Source organism: Sus scrofa, chromosome 13, assembly GCF_054392235.1.
Source record: "Sus scrofa isolate SSC_HxYL_T2T_F1_AM1 chromosome 13, Sscrofa_HxYL_maternal_Yorkshire_Landrace_v2.0, whole genome shotgun sequence".
NCBI classification, from domain to species: Eukaryota; Metazoa; Chordata; class Mammalia; order Artiodactyla; family Suidae; genus Sus; species Sus scrofa.
The window spans coordinates 65,229,407-65,252,581 of NC_139395.1; the positions used below are offsets into that span (position 1 = coordinate 65,229,407).

At 42.0% G+C, this 23,175-nt stretch overlaps 1 protein-coding gene across 4 annotated transcripts in view; it reads right to left on the reverse strand.

Moving 5' to 3' along the window:
* Positions 1–2,213: 2,213 nt before the first annotated feature.
* EOGT (EGF domain specific O-linked N-acetylglucosamine transferase) overlaps positions 2,214–23,175 on the reverse strand; it is a 39,610-nt gene continuing 18,648 nt past the window's right edge. For 3 of the 4 annotated variants that reach the window (XM_084986575.1, XM_084986576.1, XM_084986574.1), the window contains 8 exons: positions 16,975–17,067; positions 16,113–16,184; positions 15,884–15,970; positions 15,041–15,109; positions 10,162–10,223; positions 9,306–9,425; positions 5,455–5,557; positions 2,214–4,615 (listed from right to left, as the gene is read on the reverse strand). In XM_084986575.1, the coding sequence (XP_084842701.1) occupies positions 4,469–4,615; positions 5,455–5,557; positions 9,306–9,425; positions 10,162–10,223; positions 15,041–15,109; positions 15,884–15,970; positions 16,113–16,184; positions 16,975–17,067 (753 nt within the window). In that variant the 3' untranslated portion in view covers positions 2,214–4,468. 4 annotated transcript variants of the gene reach the window in all.

Consider the following 23,175-nt stretch of genomic DNA (forward strand, 5'->3'; position numbering starts at 1 on the left):
TGCAATAACCTGTAAAGCCAAATAAGAATGAATTTAATTCCTAAATAGTATTGAGGAACTATGAGTTATCTATAGACCTTACAATAGATCTCTTGTCATCCCAAGAAAATTCCTCTGCACATCAATGAGAATACATTCCACTTAACAGCTTATGTCACATGGAATCATCTTCCCAGGGCCAAATGCTCTTTGCACAAGATGACTAGGAGATATTACACCAGGTTTGGGAATTGGCTGCTGCTAAGAAATCCCACACTTAAACCTGAAAACTGTCCACAATAATTTTCCCACTTTTCCTCAAATCAGGGGTGAAAAAAAATCCATCACATGCAGAAGCAAGACCTTACTCCTAGCGCTCAGGTGTCTGGAATCTACAATGAACTTCTTAAACCTGGGCTTTGGGGGCACCAAGAGACCATTTGGAAGGACTTGGCTGCCACCTTGTGGTAAAAATATGCATTACCATCCAAAGCGAGAGCCTACGTAACACGTACCCTGCTGTAAACAGCTTCTTCCATGCTAACAGTGCGCATGACATCTTTCGCCGTGCCCCAAAAAGCTAAAAGAGGTAGGTGATATTAAAGTGTCTGGCAATAGCCCTTGATCGGGAATAGGTTATTTTATTATATTTTCGGCTGCACCCAAGTTATGTGCAAGTTCTCAGGCCAGGGATTGAACCCTTGCCACAGCAGCTCCCCTAGACATGGCAGTGACAGTGCTGATCCTTAACCCCCTTCACCACAAAGCAACTCCTGGGAATAGGTTACCTTAACCACTGGTTCCTTCAAAGCAACTGTTGATTTGCTTCTGTACTCCTAATTTTGAAAAAGCTAGTGTATGCCAAATTCTCTCACCATTGACTATGCTTCAAAGAAAATAATATGTATTTTTTTCTTTTTAGGGCCACACCTGCAGCATATGGGAAGTTCCCAGGCTAGGGGTCGAATTGGAGCTGCAGCTGCTGGCCTACACCACAGCCCTGACACCACCAGATCCTTAACCCACCAATTGAGGCCAGGGATGGAACCCACATCCTCATAGATACTAGTCAGATTCTTAATCCACTGAGCCACGAGAATATCAAGAAAACTATATCGTAGCTGCAAGACAGGTCTTAACTCCAGGGCTATTTTCTCTCTTTTCTTCTCCCCCTAATCTCTCTCCTCTCTTTTCCAGTCTCCCTTCCCTCCCTCCTTCCTTCATTACCTTCCCTGTTTCAGTTCCTTTACAAAGAAAGCTCTATAGCCAATTCATCTGTTACTTACTGGCTGTGTGTGGCTTTGAGTTTAAATATCCCAGGAGTTCCCCTGTGGTTCAGTGGGTTAAGGATCCAGCATTGTTACTGCAGCAGCTTGAATCCCTGGTCCTGTAATTTCTGCCTGTTGCAGGCATGGCAAAAAAAAAAACAAAACAAAACAAAAAAACAAACAAACAAACAAAAAAAAAACACCCAAAGACTGGTTTTTACATTTTTAAAAGATTAGGCAGGGAGTTGGGTGGGGATGGGGGGCCAATATGTTTCAGAGAACACTTATGGCCCAGAGGGCTCACTCTAGCTTGCTATCACATAAATATCACCTCTAAGTAGTCTTTAAAACAAATAAAATTAGAATCTGACTTTCTTCATATTAAAAATGGAACAATTCTCTGTGGCACAATGGGATCAGTGGCATCTCTGCAGCACTGGGATGTAGGTTCAATCCGCCACCCAGCACGGTGGGTTAAAGGATCTGGTGTTGCCATAGCTGTGGTGTAGGTCACAACTGCAGCTCAGATCTAATCCCTGACCTGAGAACGCCATATGCTATAGGGCAAACAAAAAAGAAAAAACAGATAAACAAAAAATGCAAATGGGAAAAATTCTGGAGTTCCCTGGTGGCTCCATGCATTAAAGATCTGGTGTTGTCACTGCAGTGGCTCAGGTCACTGCTATGGCAGAGTTCCATCCCTAGCCCAGGAACTTCCACATGCCACGGGCACAGCCAAAAAAAAAAAAAAAAAAAAAAAAAAATTCTTACATCGTTTTTGTATAAATTATGCAATATAAACATTTATTAAAGCATCTTAAACTGCTAAATAACTGTAAGATACCATTTTTCCTTAAACAGAAATTTTCGTCAGTGAGCCACTCAATTTGTATAACCTCCAGCTACCAGACTGCCAGAAAAAGCTACTAACATTCAGACACAAAAAACCCTGAAAACAGCCCAGTGTTCAAATAAAATATAAAAAGATTTATTCCAAAGCCATATCCAACAGGTATAAATGGTGAAATGCATCTGTTTCAAAGACTTAATAAAAAGCACAATCATTACATTTTACATTTTCTAACAATTCCAATAAAGTGGCTAACGTATTTACTTGTTTCTATAAAACGTATTTTCTTTAAATGCAAAATAGGCAAATGCAAATGTAGTACTTTATTATGAAATTATCCTCAATGTGGGAAACTCTCACTCATGGACAGAATCACACTGCCACCTGCTTCTTAAAATGAGATAAGGAGATAAATGTTGAGACTGGTTTTTTCAGGCCACTTTCAGATGTTTATGCCTCTCTGACTAAAAGTACAACACAGCCTGGACAATTCCTTTCCAGTGAATTGTCTTCTTAGTGTTTACTCAGTATTCTGGACCAAGAAAAGCAGCAATACCACTCACTTCAAAATTCATCTGTTGGAGTTTACGTTGTGGCTCAGTGGAAATGAATATTACTAGCATCCATGAGAATGCAGGTTCGATCCCTTGCCTTGCTCAGTGAGTTAAGGATCCACCATTGCTGTGAGCTGTGGTGCAGTCTGCAGAGGCAGCTCAGATCTGGTGTTGCTGTGGCTATGGTGTAGGCCAGCAGCCACAGCTCTGATTGGACCTCTAGCCTGAGAACCCCTATGTGCTGCAGGTGTGGCCCTAAAAAGACAAAAAAAAAAATCTGTTATAAGTCTTTTTAAACAATATTAAGATCACAAATCAAAGCTATCACTACAGTAACTATTTCCTTTACAGGTATTTTAATAAAGATTCCTAAACTCTAGAAGACTTTTCATAATCCTTTAATGCAAAAGTCAGCAAACACGTTCTGTAAAGATCCAGATAATAAATATTTTAGGTTTTTTGGGTCACTTCTCTGTTGCATATTCTCCCTTTTTCATTTTTTTACAACTTTAAAATACATTAAAAAAATTAGCTCTGCTGTACACTGTTAGTCCTCTACTTAAAAAAAATAGGAGTCATTAGTCTCTAAATTAGACTACTCAAGTGTTAATAAAATGTAAACTTCATATTTTGCAGTAAAATAAATCCATGGTTGCCAACCACTAAATTGAAATTTCATAAACAGTAAGAAATGATTTCCATTCAAAGAGTGAGGCTGCATTTCAGATAGCCATTTTAATCACTGGCACTTTCTTATGGCTTCTTTTTTGTGTTGAATTAGATTATTTACGTGTGTCCTTACCCTTTTTTTTTTTTTCTTTTTGTCTTTTATAGGGAAAAATAATCTTCTGGCAGCTAATTTGATGTTTGCAAAATCAAAGATTAAAATACTTCCACGCTAAAAGAGGTAGACGCATACACACAGGCAAATACAGTTACAAATATGTGCGCAATGGAGCCACTATTTGAGATAATAAATGCTCTTCACAGCTAAGAAGGAACCAGCTAAAAGGTACATCAAACGGTCCTAAAGAACATTCTCATTTGTTTTTATCATATGTGGTTGTTACATTTGGGGAAAACATGATGTGCATATGAAATGTGTGAACAAGAATTAATGCAAGAGCATGGTTTATTCAGGTTCTTGATGCATATAACCTGGTGTTGACTAAAAAGATTATTGCAGAGATTTCAATGGAGGTTAGTTTGGACTCATCGAGTAAAAGAGATCTGTTTATAATACTGTTTGATCTATAACAAGGTCCTATAGCTTGGTACTGAGAACCACAACCGTGTGTGTGTGTGTGTGTGTGTGTGTGTGTGTGTGTGTGTGTGCATGTTTTCCTTTTCTACTATACACAGTGCTATGAACAAACCTTGGCAAATAAACAAGTTGTGAATTGACTCAAATACATCATCAAATACATCATTAATAAGTTGGAAGCCTCTAGAATGATGATCCCATGATTATTTGATTAAAAACATTTACAAATTGTAAAGCGAAGAAAGTTGCCAACTTTGGTATCCCCTAAGAAGGCTCCATTACATCTTGAGCTCACGCTCAATTTCTGAACTATATACAAATTACAGTTTTCAGTACAAAAATAGTATTTTGATAAATAGTAATGACACAAAAATCACATGAAACAGTTAAAGACTATAAAACACATAAGTAATATCCTGAAGGCATGTTTTGGTATTTAAAAAAAGGTAATTTGGGGCTAGGAAATAAAAGCCTGGTTTACTGATTTAACTGGAAGGTGAGTGGGGTCGGGGACCATTTAAATACTCCCTTTTGGCAAAAAGACTCAACACATTTAGAGCTCATCATGTTTGTTCTTAAAAGGCCACTTTGGGTGTTGCAATACATGGTCTGCAGCCTGAAGGACAAGGAACATAAATTCTTCTACATCAAAAGAGTAGTTGGTAAATTTTGGATGTTCCCCCAGAGTTGGGTGGTGACCCTGCAAAACCAAAGCAAAAGACAAATACATAAGCCATTAAGGACATAGTTTTCTGAACCAGAAGACAATTATTTTGCTTCAGGCAAAGCAACTATTTTAATTTATGCTCTATCTCGGAGGTTGACACATTTTTTCCGTTAATGGGCCAGAAAACGTGTATTTTCTGCTCTGCGGACCATATATATGGTCTTCACCACAGTTAGTCAACCCTGACACAGAAGTGCTCAAGCAGCCCCAGATAACACATAAAAAGAGCAGCAGGACTGTGTCCCAATAAAACTTTATTTATACAAACACATGGTGGGCCAGATTTAGCTCCCTCCTCTATGGTTTGCTGACCCCCTCCTCTAAATAATTTAATAGATCTCTCTAGGCTCAGATTTCACAATGTTGTCTTTTCCACGTAAAGATAGTAGTTAATTTCCGTTTTCCCCCGGTTTTCGAATAGAAAACATAACAATTCACAATTCCAGAGAAGACCAGTCTATCTTCCAAGTTCAAAGGCAGTTTGTCATGTTATCTCAATTAAAAAGCAAAACAATAGGGAGTTCCCGTTGTGGCTCAGGGGTAACAAACCCGACTATTACCCTTCAAGATACAGGTTCAATCCCTGGCGTCACTCAGTGGGTTAAGGCTCCTGCGTTGCCATGAGCTGTGGTGTAGGCTCAGATCCCACATTGCTGTGGCTGTGGCTGTGGCTGTGGCTGTGGCTGTGGTGTAGGCTGGCAGCTGCAGCTCCAATTCAACCCCTAGCCTGGGACCTCCGTATGCCATGGGTGCGGCCCTAAAAAGACAAAAAAAAAATGCAAAACAAGGTGAATTTTGTCATTGAACTTTACCTTATCTTGAGGAAAGACTTTGTTCTGCCTTCGCCAAGTGATGTAGTGGACACCTCTCAGCCTGGCCAGGTCCAAGTAACAGCGTTCGTCCCCACAGTTGTACCTAAGGATACAAGGGCATCCCCAGAGGGGGCTTTTGCCTGGGATTTCTGGCCAATCCATAGTTCTCTAGGGAAACAAATGCACCTCCCAAATATGTCCTTGCAAAAGGTATTATAAACAGTGAAGAAGAGCAAAGAGATTCACATTCATGGCAGCAGTGTTCACAAGAGCCAAAGGGTGGAAACAACCTGGATCTCCATCAACTGATGAATGGATAAATCAAGCATAGTATAGCCATTCAAGGAAGAACTGCTGACAATAAAAAGGAATGAGTCCTGGTTATGCTACAGCAAGGATGAACCTTGAAAACATGATGCTACGTGAAAGATGCCAGTCAGAAAAGCCATTATATTGTATGACCCCATTTACAGGAAATGTCCAATAGGCAAATCTACAGAGACAAAGTAGATGAGTGGTTTCCAGAGGCTACGGGGAGGATGGAATAAGAAATAACTCAGCGTACTGAGATTTTTGGTGGGTAATGAAAATATTATAAAACTGCGGTGGTTACACAACTCTATCAATATTCTAAAACCAATGAATTATACAATTTAAATGAATGAATTGTCTGATATGGTCATTATGTCTCCATAAAACTGTTTAGAGAAAAACACATTAAAAAAAAGACAGCAACATGGATGGAACTAGAGACTCTAATACTAAGTGAAGTAAGAAAGAGAAAGACAAATACCATTTGATATCACTTATATCTGGAATCTAATATATGGCACAAATGAACCTTTCCACAGAAAAGAAAATCATGGACTTGGAGAACAGACTTGTGGTTGCTAAGGGGGAGGGGGAGGGAGTGATATGGATTGGGAACTTGGGGTTAATAGATGCAAACTACTGCCTTTGGAATGGATAAGCAATGAGATCCTGCTGTATAGAAGTGGGAACTATAGTCACTCAGGATGGGGCATGATAATGTGAGTAAAAAGAATGTATACATGTATGTGTGACTGGGTCACCTTACTGTATAGTAGAAAATTGACAGATCACTGTAATCCAGCCATAATGGAAAAAATAAAAATCATTAAAAAAGAAAAAAAGTGAGAGGGAGTTCTTGTTGTGGCTCAGCAGGTTATGAATCTGACTGACTGGTATTCATGAGGTTGCAGGTTCAATCCCTCGCCTCACTGAGTGGGTTAAGGATCTGGCGTTGCCATGAACTATGGTGTATAGGTTACAGACACAGCTCGGATCCAGTGTTCCTGTGACTGTGAGGTAAGCTGGCAGCTGCAGCTCTGATTCAACCCCTAGCCTGGGAATTTCCATATGCCACAGGTGTGGCCCTAAAAAGCAAAAAAAAAAAAAAAAAGTGAGAGATTATTTTTTAAATAATACTGTAACTAGATTACCTTAACTTCCAAAAATTAGAAGAAGATCAAGGAAGGGAAGGGACCTTTATCAAGAGGCCTGTAACCTTGGTATTAGCTTCTAACACCCTGGTCTTTGTGCACATGGACATGGTCGTCTTGGGGCAGGTAACACATCCCGCAAAGACCTGACATTTTTCAATTACATTTCTTTCCTTCCCTCCTTCCCTCCTCCCCTCCTCCCCCTTCTCTCTGAGGAGAAAAGAGGAATTGAAAGAGAATCCACAAGTAATCCAGCTATTTCCCTAACATACATATTTTTTAAATGTTTTCTCAGGTTGTTGGAAGTTCTTGACAGTCTCCCATTTAAATGCCAAGTCAAAGAGTTCCCACTGTGGCACAGTGGGATTGGCAGTATCTCTGAAGTATTGGGATGCAGGTTCAATCACTGGCCTGGCATAGTGGGTTAAGGATCTGGCATTGCCACATCTGTGGTGTAGGTTGCAACTGCAGCTCAGATCTGATCCCTGGCTGGGGAACTTCATATGCCACAGGGCGGCCAAAAAAGAAAAAAAATAAAAAGTAAATGCCAAGTCAAATCATTTTTAAAGTGCAACCATAAAATCAAGATTTTTATTTTATTTTTGCTTTTTAGGGCCACACCTGAGGCATATGGAAGTTCCCAAGCTAGGGATTGAATCAGAGCTACAGCTGCTGGCCTATACCACAGCAACAGCAACAGGGGATCTGAGCCGTGTCTGCGAACTTCATCACAGCTCATGGCAATGCCAGATCCCTGACCCACTGAGTGAGTCCAAGGATCAAACCCACACCCTCATGGATACTAGTCGGATTCATTTCTGCTGAGCCATGATGGGAACTCCCAAAATCAAGATATTTAGATGCAAGGGGAAGAATCAGGTAACAGTAAACGCTCTTGGTCTTCAGAGCAGAATTATTATGGGAGAGAAGGCCCTGTCTCTAAAACGAACCACTGAGTTAAAGGAACACTAGGAAAGTCAGTTCGCCTGGAGGCCTCAGTTTCCCTGTGTATGGAATCAGAGATTCCTAGGCAAAGGGATCAGCTTATGTTCTGGAATGGTGTTCTCTACCTAATATGTACATTGTACATGTCCTCAAATTCCTTCCCTCTCTCTCTTTTTTTTTTTTTTTTTTTTTTTTTGGCCATGATCAAGACCAAAAACATTCCTGGAAGTTACCAGGCTAGGGATTGAACATATGCCACAGCAGCAACCCAAGCCACAGCAGTGACAACGTTGAATCCTTAACTCACTGAGCCACCAGAAACCTCCAAATTCTCTCTTTATTTCTTATTTTTTTTGAATTTTAAAATTATAGTTGATTTTCTTTTTAAATTGTGGTAGAAAACACATCACATAAACTTGACCATCTTAATGATTTGTTAAGAGTGCAGTGCAGCTATTGTGTAACCAATTTCCAGAACACTTTCATCTTACAAAAGTGAAACCATCCCCATTAAACACTAAGTTCCTGTTCAGGCCTTGCCAGTTGCCCGCCTACTTTCTTTCTCTATAAATCTGACTACTCTGCGTAGCTCATGTAAGTGAAAGCATACAGTATTTGTGCTTATGAGAATAGTTTATGTCACTTACCATAATGTCCTCAAGGGTCATTCCTTTCGTAGCATAAGACAGAATTTTTTCCTTTTTATTTTTTTATTTTATTTTTTTTTATTTTTTGCTTTTTAGGGCTGCATCCATGGCATCTGGAGGGTCCCAGGCTAGTGGTCAAATCAGAGCTACAACTGCCAGCCTATAGCACAGCCACAGCAATGCCAGATCCTTAACCCACTGAGTGAGACCAGGGATTAAACCCGCAACCTCAGGGTTCCTAGTGGGATTCGTTTCCGCTGTGCCATGACAGGAACTCCCAGAATTTTTTCCTTTGAAAGTCTGGGTGCGTGTTTGAGTGTGTGTGTGTGTGTGTGTGTGTGTGTGTGTGCATGCGCTCGCGTGTGTAACATGTTGCTTATCCATTCAGAGGTCAATGGACACCTGGGTTGCTTCTGCCTCGGCTACTGTGAATAACACTGCCATGAACATGGGTGTACAACACACAGCTCCTCTTTTAACATAATAATGACACTGACTGCAGGGAAATGCTTTCAGTTTGAGAGGCGCAAAGCAATGCACTCAGGAAGGAAACAACAGAGTCACATCTCCTGCATGATGCTGAGATGAGGGAGGAAGGGGATATTTGCTTGCTAAGTGCAATGGCAGGCTGCAGACTTCACATTTTTCAAGTCTCTTTTTCTTCCTAGACGCCTATACGATGTGACTTCTTTGTAATGATTAAATATTAAGCCTTCAGAGGCTCTGAACAAAAGTCTCAGCATGCATAAAATGCATTCTCAGCTGCCTCTGTGTAAAACTGTCCCCAAACACTTACAGTTCAAATACAGCAGCCCAATCTGGAAGGAAAAGTAAGTGGGTAAGGCCAGCTCCGTGCATTCCAATAAATATGTCCGTGTTATGTGTGATCCTTAGCTGATCTAAAAACGCAAGTTCTCTGGACACATAAAGAACAACAAAAGAAAGAAGGGGAGAAAAGTATTGAGTAAGCTTTTGACTCATGATGTCAACATTTATACAAGTGTCTTTCCCAACTTAAATCCCATTCCGCCATGGTTTTTTGCCAATTTCAAGCCTACGCCAGGAATTAACAACTTAATTGCTTAATAACTTAACAGACTTGTGGTTGCCAAGGGTTGGGATAGGTTTGGGAGAGGGATGGAGTGGGAGGTTGGGGTTAGCAGATGTAAGCGGTGATACACGGAGGGGATAAAAAACAAGGTCCTGTTGTATAGCACAGCTCACTCTACTCAGTGTCCTAGGATAAACCATAGTGGAAAAGAATACTTTAAAAAAGAACATATACATGTATAACTGAATCACTTTGCTATAGAGCAGAAATTAAGACGACAGTGTAAATCAAATATACTTCAATTTTTTAAAAAAGATACTCTGAAATAAATAAACAAATTTAACTAAATAAGACAATTTCTCCTAGGCCAAAAAAAAAAAAAAAAAGATAGTGTAGCAACATCAGTCCACCTACAACTAAAGGGCTTCTAGCCCCTGTGCCTGGGCTCCTCACCCACCCACTTCACTCACTGATGGCATCTCCTTGTCCCCTTTGGGGTCTATGACCACCAGCAACTCCCATTTGAAAAGCTCTTCCTCTCCCCCATTAACTCATCCAGCAAAAGATGACAGGGTCTGCCCAAGAGTAGGTTATTACTTACTTATATTTATAATCGACAATCCGGACCTCAAAGGTAGATACCGTCTTCAGTGCATTAACAAGCTGGCGGGGGGGAAAAAACAAAACAAAACAAAAAACAGAAACATTTAGAATTACTTTCCCTTCCTTCTCGTCTGTTTTACTTACCTTGGAGTTTCCAAATTTCTTATTTTTGATATAAAATATTTTTCACATGTGAAATATCCTTCCAGTCTATTGTTTTAACACTTAACTGAGTTCAAATGCTGGTTCCACCCCTACTTTTTTTTTTTTTTTTTTTTTTTGGTCTTTTTTTGCCTCTTCTTGGGCCGCTCCCGTGGCATATGGAGGTTCCCAGGCTAGGGGTCTAATCAGAGCTGTAGCCACCAGTCTACACCAGAGCCACAGCAATGTGGGATCCAAGCCGCATCTTCGACCTACACCACAGCTCACGGCAACACCGGATCCTTAACCCACTGAGCAAGGCCAGGGATCGAACCCACAACTTCATGGTTCCTAGTCAGATTTGTTAATCACTGAGCCATGACGGGAACTCCTCAACTTTCAACACATATTTGTTGGGCACCTATGTTGTTCCAGAATTTTCTTCGTACCCATTATCTCATTTCAGATAAACTCCTAGTGCTTTTCTTCACCAACTGAAGATCCTAAATTATTGGCAGAAAGACACTTTCAACATTTCTTCATAGGAAAACAACTATTCTTTTAGCAAAGAGACAGCAACTAAGCCTGATTAATACACCATAAATACATCGCCATGGTTCTCTATGTCCCTCACACCTAAGCTGTCTCAACCCAACACCATGGATCACTGTTTTTAGAAACATTCTGCGTTTGTATCCTATTGCCTCGAGACACACACTATTACTGCAACAGCAATAGTTTCAGAAGCGGCACTGAGTATACACATAAATTGTGTCAGCATTTCTAAGTGCTTTTGGTACATGCCACTTAATGCTCATAAAAATCCCATCAAGGAAGTATGATCATTGTGTGTATTTCACAGATGGTGTAATGAGATCTTAGAGAAGTTAAATAACTTTCCCAGGATCTCCAAGCTAACAAAAGGAAGAACCAAAATTAGGTCATCTGACCCCAGAACCTGTGTTCTTAACCAGCACATTCCATGCTCCTGCTTATAAAAAGCAACAGGCAAAAAAAGCAACAGGCAAAAAAAAAAAAAAAGGGAAAAGGCAATGGCCAAAATCCAGCCCCCTCCCCCTGTGTCTCTCTCTGTCTCTCTGTCTCTGTCTCCCTCTCCCTCACACACACACAGTCATAAAATGGAAGTTTCTCTCACTAGACAACCCCTGGAATTCCACAGGCACACTCCTCCTATCAATGAGTTGGAGTGAGATGTCTAGAATTCCATTTTCCAGGGGAGAATTAATCAGGGGGCATGAGCCTGGTCTTTCAATGAGATGGGCCCACAGAAAAGGAATCACGTGTCTCTGTGGGTCCCACAGGAAACACGCTCTTCTTCAGAATTTCTAGTCACACCTGAGAGGTGTGGCATGATTATTCTAGCCATGAGGTTGGGCAGGATGGCATGTCCCACCATTTAACAAGGGTACCTGAGTTTTGTTAGCTATTCACAAGCCAAGGGCAAGGTGCCTTCCTATCTGCTTGGGAGCAGCCGTTCCCAGGGATGCCAATCCAGGGATGCAAGCAGCCGAGTGGGCGCTCTTTGGCTCAGAGATGGAGCTGAATTACCAAATCCCACCAAGTGGGCAACCTGAAGGTGGGTCCAAAAACATCGATGGCTGCAGTGTTTCTTTTCTCTTTCTTTTTTTTTTTTTTTTTTTGCTTTTTAGGGCCATACTTGAGGCATATGGAGGTTCCCAGGCTAGGGGTCGAATAGGAGCTGTAGCCGCTGGCCTACATCACAGCCACAGCAATACCAGATCTGAGCTGTGTCTGTGACCTACACCACAGCTCATAGCAACACCAAATCCTTAACCTACTGAGTGAGGCCAGGGATCGAACCTGCATCCTCATGGATACTAGTCAGATTCCTTTCTGCTGAGCCACGATGGGAACTCCAGTTGCTACCTTTCTAATGGACTTCTTTCCAGAGGTCGATGCTGTTCCTTAGCCTGCCCCTTCCCGATGGCCTGGGAAGCAAGGTGGGTCAGCCTCCTCCAGGGTCCTCTTGTGTTAGAGCAATGGAGCACTCTGCTTAAGGAGGCTCAGAGAGCTCCCACTGTGGATCCAGCAACTAGCATCCAGGAGGACGCAGGTTTGATCCCCGGCCTCACTCAGTGAGTTAAGGATCCAGCATTGCCAAGAGCTACCATGGTGTAGGTCACAGATGTGGCTCAGATCCCACGTTGCTGTGGCTGTAGCACAGGCCAGCAGCTGAAGCTCCAACTTGACCCCTAGCCTAGGAACTTCCATGTACCATGGGTGCAGCCCCCAAAAGACCAAAAAAAAAAGAAGAAGAAGAAGCAGGCTCAGGAGTTCCCTGATGGTTAAGGATTCAATGTTGTCACCTCTGTGGCTCAAGTTCCATCGCTGGCCTGAGAACTTCTGCATGCCATGGGCATGGCCAAAAACAAAAGAGAGAGAAAGAGAAGCAGGCTCAGAGTCTGACTACCAGAGTCCACCCCCCATCACTCTGCTCACTAGCTAGGGGACCTTGGGCATGTTTTCTGTTTTTGTTTTTTCAATTTTATTTGCTTTTTGTTTTTTGTTTTTTGGTTTTTTTTTAATTTATTTTGTCTTTTTTAGGGCCATACCCTCAGCATATGGACTTCCCAGGCTAGGGGTCCAATCGGAGCTGTAGCCTCTGGCCTACATCAGAGCCACAGAAAAGTGGGATCTGAGCCACATCTGTGACCTACACCACAGCTCACGGCAATGCCAGATCATTAACCCATTGAGCATGGCCAGGGATCGAACCCAAGTCCTCATGGATGCCAGTCAGGTTCGTTAACTACTGTGCCACAACGGGAACTCCTTAATTTTTTTTTTTTTTAATTTTACGGCTGCACCTGCAACATATAGAACTTCCCAGGCCAGGGAATGAATCAGAGCTGCAACTGTGACCTATGCCACAGCTATGGCAATGACCTTGGGCATGTTTTTTAATCTCTAAGCTTCATTGTTCCTGTATAAAATAGAGAATAATAATAAAATACCTATATTCCAGGTTTTCTGGAAGAGTTGGAAGACATGTATGGGGGACACAGAGCAATACGCTTGGCCCACAATTGCACTCAATGAGTGTTACTTCTGCCAGTAAATACTGTTGATCGGCCTGCTAATGAGGCTTCCCATCCATATACCCCAACATTGTATTACTTGATATATTTTTATTTCCAGGTCTTTAAACCTCCCCCACCCCATCCCCCACACACACTGTTCATTTCTTCCAACCACACTGCCTGCAATCAGTGCCTCATTACACCATATGTCGAACTCCTCCATAATCCATATGGGTCTCAAGAAGAGATGCTAATTACATAATGTGGATCAGCCTGCTAGGCATCCAAACTAATTTATGTACATTTTACCCATCAAACCCCACCCCCACCTCCCTCCCACTAAGTTATTTCTGGCTCAAGTCCACTGAACTGCTCAAGCTAAAAGCCCAGGAGTTCACACTTGATTCTCAATATCTCTCCTGGTCTTACCTGACACGCTACCTGTAAGTAACACAGGCTTTATCTCCAAGACAGATCGTGAAACCATTTTTTTTTGGTCATTCCCACTGTCATCCCCTTCATCTCAACTCTGATCGAGGTGACAGCTCTTAATCAATCTCCCTGCTCCTACTCTTGCAGCCAGAGTAATTTAAAAATAAATAAGTCAGCTCATGCCTCTTTCTGTGTCTTCATCTTCTGTTTGCTGCTATGACAAATTACTACAAACTTAGCATCTTAAAACAACACGATTTATCCTCTTGCAATTCTGGGGGACAGCAGGCTGACACAGGGAGCTAGAAATCTCACTGGGATGTAATCAAGATGTAAGCAGCATTGCCCTCCTTCAGGAGTCTCTAGGTGAGATGTTTGCCTTTTCCAGCATCTAGGAGCCATCCCTGTTAGAATACATCTTTTTTTTTTTTTTTTTCCCTTTTTAGGGCCACACTAGCGGCATGTGTAGGTTCCTGGGCTAGGGGTCAAATCACAGCTACAGATGCCAGCCTATACCACAGCCACAGCAACACCAGATCCGAGCCTCGTCTGCGACCTACACCACAGCTCACGGCAATGCCAGATCCTTAACCCACTGAGTGAAGCCAGGGATTGAACCCGCAACCTCACGGTTCCTAGTTGGATTCATTTCTGATGCGCCATGACAGGAACTCCCAGAATAAATCTTAACTAATGCAAGGACATTGTTCAGCTATGCCGTCACAGGGAGGGGCCTTCCAAGATGATCTTATTGGGGTTAAGTATAATTTATGAATTGATAGTGTTGAAATGAGTCAGGGAGCCTAAGAGATGAACCACTTCTAAGATACATGAAAAGGATAGAGACTTTTCCAACTTAATCTGCTGTTGATGCCACCATATTACTGCACTTAACAATCTCCCAAAAGATACTCTCCCAATTGCTTGGCTGCTAGCTTGTCCAGAGACAAAGTGTTTGGCAATCCATGGCAGCAAAAGCAGGACTCAGAGGCAGTTTTTTCTGTTTCCACTCTGAGTTGGTGCAGATGAATGTCAACACTAAGCAAAGCTTGCTTAGCAGTGGGTGATTTGATGACTTCCAGGAGAAATCCAATTAAGTGAACTGGGCATAGCCATCACAGTTTTCAAAACATTAATAATTTCAAATCAATGCATTCAGAATGATGTGAAAAAATAAAACACTTCAGTCATAGGAAGTTAAATTCAATATGATGATATTGAAAATGCACACCAAACACTAACCTCATTTTGGTTGAGTATTTTCCGGTATTCTGTGCTCCGTGCAAGAATGGTGACTCGAATTTTTCCATCCTGTGGAAAAGGCAAAATAATGCTATGTATGCCTCAACAGATAAATGAAGACCTGAACTTAAAATGTGATTTTTACCAAGAGATGAAACTCAATAAGGGAGACTCATATTTTTTTAGCCCGATTTCTTCAGTTTTCTCAGGGAGTAAAAATGTATCCACCTTAGCTACAAAGGAAAACCTGTTCATTCCACTACATCTCTTTGGTTGGTTGGGTGGCTTTGGGGGCAGAGGTTATATGCGGGAGGTAGAGGGTTTGGGGAGGACAGGGAGATACAGAGAAAGGAGAAAAAAGGAAAATAAAAGGAGAAAAAAGCACATTCTTCCATTATCTCTTAGTTTATCGAAGTTTCCTAGGTTTCTGACATGATTTCAGATCACTCCAGGTGAGAAAACATTAACCCAGAAAACACTGTCTGCTGATGATCTCCCGTTTCTGAAGTGTTGGTAGTGATTTTTTTTTTTTTTTTTGGTCTTTTTTAGGGCAGCACCCGTGGGATATAGAGGTTCCCAGCCTAGGGGTTGAATTGGAGCTGTAGCTGCTGGCCACAGCCACAACCACAGCAGCTCAGGAGCTGAGTCGAGTCTGTGACCTATACCACAGCTCACAGCAACACTGGATCCTTAACCGACTGAGCAAGGCCAGGGATGGAACCTGCGTCCTCATGGGTGCTAGTCACATTCATTTCCGCTGAGCCACAACGGGAACGCCTGGTAGTGATTTTTATTTGGGGTGAAATGTCAAACCCACCTCAGAGCCAATAATGTATTCATTACCTTGGGACCCTGTTGTGTGATATTCAGTCTGTGTAATACATGCTGGGAAAATGCCCTGAATAATCCGGTATTTTGACAGCCAGATATCTAAAACAAAAAACAATTATTTCCTATTACAATGAATAATTTCCGCATTACTATTTAAGATGTTCTTAAGTTATATATGTTATCTTAAAATCTATCAAGAATAAAGTCTAAGAATATGAATGTAAATCACAGACAGACTTACCAGAGGGGTGTTATAAAACAGCCCATATCTCATCCGAGGAAGTAAGGAAAAAACAGCATCTTTAAAACATACCTAAGAATGAAGATATTTTAAAAGGTAAGAGAATACAATTTACACCCTTCATGCCAAAACATAAAAGAATGAATTAATATATTTTTCATTAAAATATTTTGAGAGTTCCCACTGTGGTGCAATGGGATTGGTGGCATCTTGGGAGTACTGGGACTCAGGTTCGATCCCCAACCTGGCATAGTTGTTTAAGGATCCAATGTTGCTGCAGCTGAAGCTTAGGTCACAACTATGGATCCAATCCCTGGTCTGATAACTCCATATGCCACAGGGTAGTCAAAAAAGAAAAAAATGAAATATTTTGAATGGCCAATTATTTCACTCAAGTGGCCTTCATATTTTTGGAAAAGCTATGGGAAAACGTTTTTAAATGCTACATGATTAACAAACAGGATGACTCTGGTTCTAAAAAAAAAGAAATATAATCAGAAATCAAAGGTAATAGCTCGTAGAAACTCAGATTAAAAATGGATTTGAGGAGTTCCTGTCATGGCTCAGCAGAAACAAATCTGACTAGTATCCATGAAGACTCGGGTTTGATCCCTGGCCTTGCTCAGTGGGTTGGGGATCCGGCATTGCCATTAGCTGTGGTGTATGTCACAGATGTGGCTCAGATCCTGCGTTGCCGTGGCCGTGATATAGGCTGGCAGCTATAGCTCAGATTCAACTCCTAGCTTGGGAACTTTCATATGTCATGAACGTAGCCCTTAAAAAAAAAAAAAAAATTGATTTGATGAGTAAGTCTTTCTGTAATGACAATTTTTTACAGACATTTCAGCAAAGTTTCCAGTACCCTTTTGGAATCATAAGTTTTCAAATGGATAACATCATAATCAGTAAATGCTTTCCATGTGTCGGAGAACAGGTCACCATATCCATAGGAGCTCTGAAAGCAGAAACAACATAAGTTAGGGAATTAAAAGGCTATGACATGGCTTTTCAAAAATGCATCGAAATACCTGAATTAGCTTGTTAGGGTTAAGAACCAATAAACCGAAACAAAGTCATAAAATCCACAGAAGAAAAATGGATTTTCAGCTTGGACCTGATCATGTCCCTAATTTCATGTAATATGAGAAATAATCTCCACAATTCTGGTCTGCTAAAAGCTTTTTGATTTTCCCTCCTAGCCTGTTTACTCTCATGTCTTTGAAACTGCAGTTGCTGTGGAAATTTTTGCCAGTGAATTTTCTAACCGAATCACAGCTACATACAACACACACATACTCTTCCTTTTGTACACACCGTGATACACTCAGGGAGCAAAACCCATCAAGGTAGACAGAACATATTTTTGGCAAGAAATGGGAGAGCAAGAAGATGCCTTGAGTTCCCATGGTGGCACAGTGGAAACAAATCTGATTAGGAACCATGAGGTTGCGGTTCGATCCCTGGCCTCACTCGGTTAAGGATCCAGCATTGCCATCAGCTGTGGTGTAGGTTGCAGACGTGACTCAGACATAGCATTACTGTGGCTGTGGTGTAAGCCAGTGGCTACAGCTCCAATTAGACCCCTAGCCTGGGAACCTGCATATGCTGCGAGTGCAGCTTTAAAAAGCAAAGTAAATAAGTAAATAAATAAATAAAATAAAATAAAATGCCTTGAAGGTTTTAACGCTAAAAATATAATGAATGTAACTCTAGGAAATGATCTCCCAATTGCCTAATGAGTAAGGTGATAGTTCCCCTTTAACATTAATAAGAGTAATAATGATAACAATAATAAAAATATCCTCTTACATACTTCCTATATCCCAGGCACTGGTCTAAAACCTTGACATTATCAACACATTAAAACACCCCCACCAACTTAGGGAGTTCCTCTAGTAGTGCAAAGGGATGGGCAGTGTCTCTGCAGCACCAGGACAAAGATTTAATCCCCAGCCCAGCACAGTGGGTTAAAGGATCCAGTGTTTCAGTAGCTGGCCAGATCTGATTGCTGGCCCAAGAACTTCCATATACCTCAGGGGAGGGCAAGGGGTTGGGGGCAAAAATGAAAATGAAACAAAACAAAAAGACAAGACCACCCCACTAAATTAATGAGCAAGGGAATATTATTATTCCCATTTTACAGATGAGGGAAACTGGAGGCAAAGTTTAAGTCATTTGCCTCAACTGTAGAGCTGGTTTGTTTGCAGGGCTGGGATTAAATTCAGTCTCTTTGGTCCCAGACTCCAGGCCTGTAACCTCTATATGGCAGTTCCCTTTCCATGGGGATTAGTTCTTTCTGGTACATTTACCTGATGCATTTCATTTTCGAAAAATAGAAATTAATTACACGCTCCTTCAGCTAAAGGAAGAAGGTCAATTTATGTTGAAATGGTAGAAGGTTGATGGGGAAACTCAACCAAAAAAAACAAGAAATACATATTTGTAGGGTTACACTCAAGGTCTGCAGTTAGTTATACATTGTGTTCATTATGCTCTTACCTTTTTATCTTTACAACATTCTTTTTTTCAGATTTTGAAAATTTTATGTTGCACATATTACTGTTATTTCAAAGTTACTGAGAACAGTTAGATGTGGTGATAAAAAATAAAAATTCTTTCCTTCAATGTTTCACCAGCACTGTTCTAATAAAGCTCCTTCTCAATACCATCGAAAATTAAATGTTCCTGTTCTGGTTCAATAATAAATAAAGAACAATTAAATGAAATGATCCTAGACAGTTTCCTGAGAAAAAATACTTGGATAAAATAAGATACCTTTGAAAGGAAATTTTAATGATAAAACACGGTAATCCTGACTGATCCCACTTGAGAAATTTTGTATTATTCAGTGATAACCACTTCTAGAAGCTTCTTTTTTTTCCATGTCCCTCAAACTCAAATTATCTGCCAAAAGGGAAGGAGGGATTTTTCTAGTCTTATGTAGAAGAATATTTGGATATTCTTAAAGACAACATAAAATTGTCTCCTGTGTATGTCTCAAACTTAAACATGCACATAACCTATGACAAAAATTCAACTGAGAGCAATGTGCCCTACGGAAATGCTAGGATGAGAGTTCCCTTCATGCTGCAGAGGATGTGGGTTCGATCCCTGGCCTTGCTCAATGGATCAGCAATCCAGTATTGCTATGAGCTGTAGTAGAGGTGGCAGACTCAGCCCAGATCCCCCATTGCTGTGGCTGCAGTGTAGGCCAGTAGCTGTAGCTCCAATTCGATCCCTTAGCCTGGGAACTTCCCTATGCTGCAGATGCAGCCCTAAAGAGCAAAAAAAAAAAAAAGAAAAGAAAAGAAAGAAAAGAAATACAGAATGACTGTGTGTAAAGACATATATATACAAAAAGCATGTTCAGGGTAGCATTTCTGTAAAGAGCAAATAATTAGAAACAAACTAAATCTGATTGGGATGGAAGCAGATAAATATGTGCCTTAAGGCATCCACCAAACATACATATGTGTGTGTGTGCTTGTGTGTGTGTGTATCCTTATACAAATCCTTATAAAAATATTATATGAGAATATATTTACATATTAAAATAAAGTCCTGCCGGGGACTCCTGTTAACTACAGTTACCCTAAAAGGAAATGGAATTGGAGAAGACAAAGGAGGTGACTGTTTTTTTGTTTGTTTGTTTTTTTTACTATATGCACTTCCGTGTTGTTGAATTCATTATAACCTGGTCTTACTTGTGTAATTAAAAACAGTAAGAGTAGGAGTTCCCTGGTGGCCTAGCGGTTAAGGATTTGGTGTTGTCACTGCTGTGGCTCAGGTTCCACCCCTGGCCCAGGAAACTTCTACATGCCACAGGCACAGTCAGAAAAAAACTAGTAATAATAAAGCTATATGACTTCTCTACTACCTCTCAGCATAACGAGGTGTGGAAACCCTGCAGGGCTTACTCTTTTTTTTTCTTGTTATGGCTGCACTTGCAGCATACAGAAGTTCCTGGGCCAGGGCTCAAATGGGAGCTGTAGCTGCCAGCCTGCACGACTGCCATTAGCAACACTGGATCTGAGCTGCACCTACAATCTATGCTGTAGCTCACAGCAATGCCAGATCCTTAACTGACTGAGCAGGACCAATGTTCATACCTGCAGCTTCATGGATACTAGTCAGTCTCTTAACCTACTGAGCCACAATGAGAACTCTGTGCCCTTCTGTTCCTTGTGTTAGTAAGAGCAGCCCTGCTGTGCCCAGAAGTGCGTCTACAGGAGCATCCCTCAAGGAATCTCTGCAAGTTGGTGGCCCTGTCCATCTCGCCAAGGAAGCCACGTGCTGGAAGGATGGCCAGACTGCTGAGCTTCTTAAGGACGAGAGGAACGGCCTCAGAGACTTTTTGTGGGGACAGTCTATAAAATGTCACTAGGGTCTGAACTGTAGCCACAGCCACTTCCCTGCTCTTCCCCTGGGCACAAGCTCGTCCGAGGCCTTCACAACAAGCTCTGTGGAAATACTGTCCACTGTGGGCAGTTCGAGTCACAGTCAGCCTTGGGGGCACAAGGTGCTTGATTCAAGGCTTTATCGGCAAGAGAGGACCAGTCAGCGGCCACACACACTTTGCCACTCTCCCCGTCCAACCTACAGGATTCTGTGGGCCTCGATTCCTATCCTGAGAGCCTGACTAAGCAACTAGCAAAGGCCTCTCTGACCAAGAACGCAGGATTTTTGTTTGTTTGTTTTTCTTTTTCTTTTTACAGCCACATCCACAGCATATGGAAGTTCTCAGGCCCGGGGTCAAATCAGAGCTGCAGCCTACACCACAGCCACAGCAACACTAGATCCTTAACCCACTGAGTGAGGCCAGAGATCAAACCTGCATCCTCATGGACACAATGTCAGGTTCTTCTCCTGATGAGCCACAACAGGAACTCTAAGAACGCAGGTTCAAAATGGACACAGAGAGAGGAGCAAAGGAAGAAGGTCATACCAGAGAAGCCAACCCACTCAGCTAAATCCATCCTGCCTGACCATGCAGGTTGAGGTCAAGCTGCACTGACGTCACGTGCCCAGTGAACCAAATAGCCACGGAGCCTCATAGGGGCCATGCATCCTACTTACTCCACCCCAGGCCACACAAAGAAGGGGAGGGTTATAGAAGTAGGCTCAGTTTAACTTAGTCTATTAGCAGAAGACATAGGAGCGTATGCAAGAAGATACAAGGAAGCTTCTGGAAGGTGTCTAGAGGTTTTTCCATCAGCTTAATGGGTTTTACAGGGAACTACAAGGAAGCCACACAGCACGGTAGTTTCAGGGCACAGGTCTGGGGGCAAGGTGCCTGCACGGGAACCCATGACACCACTCCTCGCTGACTGTGTCATCTTAGACACTGCCTGCCGCTCAGAGCCTGAGCTTCCTCATCTGTAAAACAGAATAATAAAAACACTCATTCACAGAGCGTTGTGAGCATTAACTCAGATAACATCAGGTGTCATTTTAAAAAAATAAGTTACAAAAGCACAACAACCCTGAGTTAATCATCTGGGGCTGCCGATAGCTAATAACATGGCCTTCAAGTCACAATCCTACAGAGAAGGATCCCTTTGCTGGAGAAACACTTCCAAGAAATAGAACTGTGGTGGCAGCAAAACTGGAACACAGATGGACAGGAAAATATGTGCAAAACCAAAAGCATCATTAACATGCCAGGAGTGTTATAACTAATTCCCATCAGACTTCAGTTCAAACTACAGGTCTGTGGAGACCCAATGATAAACCCTTTCCAGACAGCTCGGCCACCAGCCTTGTATCACGGAAAAAAGTGCTAGCAAAACTAGTTCCTCTTGGATTTCCATCGTGGCTCAGCAGTAATCAATCCAACTAGCATCCATGAGGGCACGGGTTTGATTCCTGGCCTCACTCAGTGGGTTAAGGATGTGGCATTGCTGTGGCTGTGGCTGTGGCTATGGTGTAGGCTGGCAGCTGCAGCTCTGATTCAACACCTAGCCTGGGAACTTCCAGATGCCACTGTGCTGCCCTAAAAAGGCAGAAAACAAAAAGAAAAAGAAAAGAAAACAAAAAAACAGCTGCTCTTCTGTACAAGAATCTGACCTTTGGTAAACCATCTAACTCTGCTCTCTGGAAATGAAACGGCCTGTCTCCACTATGTTCTAGGTGGCATTACTTATGATTTTACTTTATTTTTTAAAATTTTTATTGGAGCTGGAGTTTCCCATTGTGGCTCAGGAGTAAGAAACCCAACTAGTAACCATGAAGACGAGGGTTTGATCCCTGGCCTCGCTCAGCGGATTGGGGCTCCAGCATTGCTGAGAGCTGTGGTACAGGTCATAGACACAGCTCAGATCCTATGTTGCTGTGGCTATGGCGTAGGCCAGCAGCTGCAGCTCTGATTCAATCCCGAGCCTGGGAACTTCCATGTGTCACAGGTATGACCCTAAAAAGAAAAAAAAAATTATTAGAGTTGACTTACAATGTTGTATTAGTTTCAGGCATATGGCAAAATGAATCAGTTACGCATATACAAATATCTGTACTCTTTTTCCCAATGTAGGTTATTACAGAGAACAGGGAAAACTGATGCTTACGACTTTAAAGGACACCTGCTGGGTACATTGCACCTGGACTGGAAGGAGGACAAGGACTCTTGTAACTGGCTGTGTCTCCTGTGGGGATCCTGGGGGCATGGCCAGCACAGCTGTTCCAGAAGATACTGACCCCTGTGGGATATATACCTGCCCCAAGATCTCCTTGCACCTGAGCTATGCTGGCTAAGATAACCCCAAAAGCGATGCCTGATGCTGCTCTGCCAGCAAGCTGTGGTTCCCCTGCAATAGCCTTGACTCAGGACAAGAGGGGGGCCTTGGAGCATCCTATGAGATGGAATGTCTGCTGAACCTGGGTGTCCCCACGTCCCAAGTTGGGCAGCCTCTCTCGCATACACTACACACCACGTATCCTCCTTCCCGCTGTCACCGTCATGGGTAACATTCAGAGCACACGTGCTGTGGGCCAGGCACTATGACTGTTCATGCGTGATATGGTTCATCCTCAGGATGACACAGCAGCAGATACTATAATGATCCCATTT